Source organism: Microchirus variegatus (assembly GCF_963457635.1).
Source record: "Microchirus variegatus genome assembly, chromosome: 16".
Lineage (NCBI taxonomy): Eukaryota > Metazoa > Chordata > Actinopteri > Pleuronectiformes > Soleidae > Microchirus > Microchirus variegatus.
This window is the reverse complement of record NC_139817.1, coordinates 11,486,419-11,490,697: the sequence shown is the minus strand read 5'-3', so window position 1 is coordinate 11,490,697 and position 4,279 is coordinate 11,486,419. Positions and strand designations below refer to the sequence as shown.

General features: G+C 41.3%; 1 protein-coding gene across 1 annotated transcript; it reads left to right on the top strand.

The window, feature by feature from the left end:
* Window positions 1-1,061: 1,061 nt before the first annotated feature.
* Window positions 1,062-3,914, top strand: rhof (ras homolog family member F; the record flags this gene model as incomplete). Its single annotated transcript, XM_083902144.1, has 5 exons — window positions 1,062-1,193; window positions 1,376-1,463; window positions 2,229-2,338; window positions 2,603-2,737; window positions 2,861-3,914. 5 exons carry the CDS (start codon window positions 1,062-1,064, stop codon window positions 3,023-3,025), a joined length of 630 nt encoding a protein of 209 aa, XP_083758270.1. The 3' UTR covers window positions 3,026-3,914.
* Between the last annotated feature and the right edge of the window lie 365 nt (window positions 3,915-4,279).

Sequence of the window (4,279 nt, the reverse complement as noted above, 5' to 3'; positions counted from 1 at the left end):
GAGACACCGTGTGATTTTCTCACAACGTTACCTCCAACTCAGTCACTTTAAGTCGTTTCGATGATTACACCCTGGGATATGAGAGGTAGAGAGAGAGAGGAGTAGTTTGTCCTGACGCCCAACTTGTGATGTCACCACTTTGACGCATGACATCGTCCTTGTACAGTAACAACAGCTAAGAATAATCACATGGATAAAGTGTACTTGTGCCTAATCTGATAACACTATGCTTGGATAGTGTTTCCAATGGGGTGCATTTAATCCATTTAAATCCTATAATTGCATTTGTTCTGTTCTATTAATTGGTGGATTCTCCTCAAAGGAGTTTTTCCCCATAAAGATGCAATGAAATAACTACGTATTTGGTATACAGTAGCATTTTAGAAGGATGTGAAAGGAGCTGCATCTGAGAGGGAAAAGGAGGGGCTGATGTGTTCACCTGTGTTTGTGTCTGAGAGCAGATCCCATCAGTCACAATGCCTTTGAGCATCTACCAGACTTAACCCTTCACAATAAAGAGATCTGATTAATGATCTCGTCAGCCAAACCTCGCTGACTCATCCTTGGCATTTCCATTGTTTTATCACACGCACACCCCTGTGGATGGAGGTAGAGCTTTCACCTCTAGTATCCACCCATTAAATGGAAAAAAAAAGAAAAGAAAAGAGAGAAGGCATTCATAGAGGAAGTAGTTTCAGCTACACTCAGATGCTCTACATGTGCAGCTCGCTGCTGCTGCTGCTGCTGCTGCAATACTCATACCCAGTGATGCTGCTTCTCTGAGAAGACCGGCAACAGTATACAGGAGGAAAGCGTGTAGGGGGGTTTCAACTGGAAAGTGCTTCGATGCGACAGGAACAGGAAGTGATGAGCAGCTACCTGGTAAAACATGAGACGACTCGTCTGTTCCTCTCTCAGCTCGCAGCCTGAGAATCATCTCGGCTTTTCCAAATACAGAGTCTCACCATGTATTTGACCTAAAAAAAAAAAACTAAAAAAAAACAGTATCATCAAGTCCTGTCCTTGTCTGGCATCTCTGTGACTTGGTTTTGGAGGCAACGATGACACAAAATGGGGCTGGTGCTGGTGCCTCAAAGAAGAAGGTAGAAGAGCTCAAATTTGTGATTGTTGGTGATGGAGGATGCGGGAAAACATCTCTCTTGATGGTTTATGCGAAAGGAGATTTCCCAGAGGTAAGAGGAGCCTTCTAATGTACCTCATTTCTTTATATTGTATATCACGTTTTCTGAGTAGAAATGTGAAATAATGTCACGTTATTAGGAAGAAATTTGACATATAAGAGACTTGGTGAATATTTAACTGTACAATGAAGTAAACATGTTTCTCCTGTCTCTTCCATTGGTGTCGAAAACAGAAATATGCGCCATCTGTGTTCGAGAAATACTCCACCACTATCTCTCTGGGAGGGAAAGAGATAAAACTCAAGCTGTACGACACAGCTGGTAAGTCTTATGATTCAAAAAAAAAAAAAAAATCACCTGTGTGGTTAAGATCTGCAAATCAGTGTCTCAGTGCAGCGTTAATGTGAAAAGACAGGGTTTTGAACATCCACGCACACACAGGTCAACTGGACTGAGAATACTCAAAAATAACACACAGTGACCTTATGTTGGGAGGAATGACTTTACGGCGATAAGCAGTGTCGTCTTGATAGATATGTCAAATAGATTTTCAGTGTCTTTCTGACACAGAGGAAGTGGTAAAGGTTTGACACCAGAGCATCATCATGACTCTGTTTCAGGAACTGACAAGTTGTTTCTCACTAAAGGTTTGATGAAGAAACCTGAACTGAAAGTTCATGTCACCATACAAAACTGATGGTTGACTTTATCCATTTACTCCACATAAGTGTGGTTTTGTATTGATTTAAACTATTTCTGATACAAAACTTATACCATTTGTTTTGCTGTACCTCTATGGGACATAGAGACAGAATTGTCTCTCATGAAGTGACAAGCGGACGTCATTTCATATTCAGGAAAACCATAAATGTCAACATATCTTCTGTAAATGCTGCAGCAGCTTTACACCAGACGATAAGGAAGCCGAAGCCAGGATGTGGTTTGAATCATCTTCTCAGTAACATATGTCGCGTTTCCAGGTTCAGGGTGTGTTTTTCTGTCATTGTCTGTCTATAATTTACACTCATGCATTTGTCCTTCATCTAACACAAAGGTTACACCTTCCTTTCTTTCTTTCTTTTTTAGGACAGGAGGACTACGACAGACTCCGGCCACTGTCTTACCAAGAGGCCAATCTGGTCATCGTCTGCTTTGACGTGACCAACCCCACCAGCTTTGAGAACGTCATGATAAAGGTAATTTTGCACAAACAAACGAAAACAAACAGCACAGTTTCACGACGCAGATAAAGAACAATGTCCAGCGGTCAAAGGGAGTTTCAGGTTGTGCTGTCGAATATGGTCAATGATTGCTGGAGTCTGCATTCTTTTAGCTATGATTAACTCGCGCCGTCGTGGACGTTGACCTCGTGCGGTACAAGGACCGAGCAATGCACCGACGCTTTCTCTTGTGCTTTCATTGACTCTAATCCTTGTGTTAATGTGTTGTTTAAATGACAGTGGTACCCAGAGGTGAAGCACTTCTGTCAGGACATACCGGTCATCCTGATTGGCTGCAAGACCGACCTGAGGAAGGACAGAGAGTGCACAAGGAAACTGAAGGCCTTGAATCTGAGTCCCATTACATACGCACAGGTGAGGGCACGAGTGACACAGTGTGCATGCATTCATTTACTGACCTTTTTACTGGAGGTTGCAGTATAGGAAGCAGCTTCTGCACAGATTAACAGTCTCATTTTTTGGGTTTGTACGATACAGGCCGAGGAGACCCGGCAGCACATCAGAGCAGAGCTCTACCTGGAGTGTTCGGCGAAGTATCAGGAGAACGTAGAAGACATTTTCAGAGAGGCCACCAAGAAGGCCCTGGCCTTCTGTCGGAAACAGAAGATGTGTAAGAGGAAGAGGCAATGTGTGCTTCTCTGAGGTCAAAGGGACAGACGCTTCAAAGATCATTTTTGTATGAAGAGAATTTGGACGTTCAGATATTGTCCCCATGGATGTTTGGGCCTCACTCTCTTTTGCCGTCAAATGAAAATAGGACTCATGTTGCAACAGGAAAAGCTGTTTTGCAAGACATTTTGCAGAAAGGAGATCTAGTGATATACAACTTGAAACTCCTTGGGTGAATGTATTTTTTAAAAACTTTTATATGGGGAAAATATATATTTTTTAAAAGATAAAACATTGCACTATTTGCAAACCGGTACGTATTTATTCGAGGAACCAAACAGTTCTCTCTTGTAATGTCAACATGGGTTAAATGTCTGATATGGTTTCAAATCTGCTGGCAGAAAAACAAATACACTGAAATTCAATAACAACGACACTGTTGCTTGTTCAGGCTTGAGAAGAAAAAGAAGTAACAACTTGTTAACACCCTACAAGGTTAGATCATTTACAGTCAAACAAATGAAACGGTTTTGAAAAGCAGAGGGCTCTAATCTTTACCAACAGCGCCCACTAGTGTTGTAAAACCTGAACCTTGCATCACTGTCAAATACCTTCAATGACCTCTGTGCACAAAATACACAGTCAAATATTTGAATTGCATGTTTAGTTTTTTAATACTTTTTTTTTACAACAATGTACAGAGCATTTGTCAACCGTCTCTCAGGCACCAGTTACAAACTTAAGAGGGGGGAAAAAGAAAGAAAGTCATTGTTTTATGGCTACATTATCAACGGTCTTAAATGTGTTATGTGCATTCTGGCAGCTCTCACATCAAATGTAACATCTGTGGTTTATGAATAAATGTGATATTACGTGATATTCCGCCGCTCTCTCGACAAGGAGGAAAAATAACAACAATCTAATGCCACCATCATTGACTTTACAAAACACAGACTAGAGGGAGAAACAGAGAAACTGACACCACTACAGCTGTTTGACTGAACCCCACTCGACCCCTAACCCGCCCCCCCCACACACACAGAAGAAAAACAGAAACAAGGATGAAATGTGAACCAGACCAAACACCAGCAAAAACAGAACAATGCCCTCAGAATCTTTAATCATTTAACATGTTTAAATTGGTATATTGATCAGAGTTAGGAAATAATAATAATAATCCAGCACATTAGTAATCATTATTGTGTAACATGGTCTCACAGTACCAGTGCTAACAGCAGCATTTGATCGTATGAACGAGCTTGTAGTGACAAAAACGTGTGTCCCCAT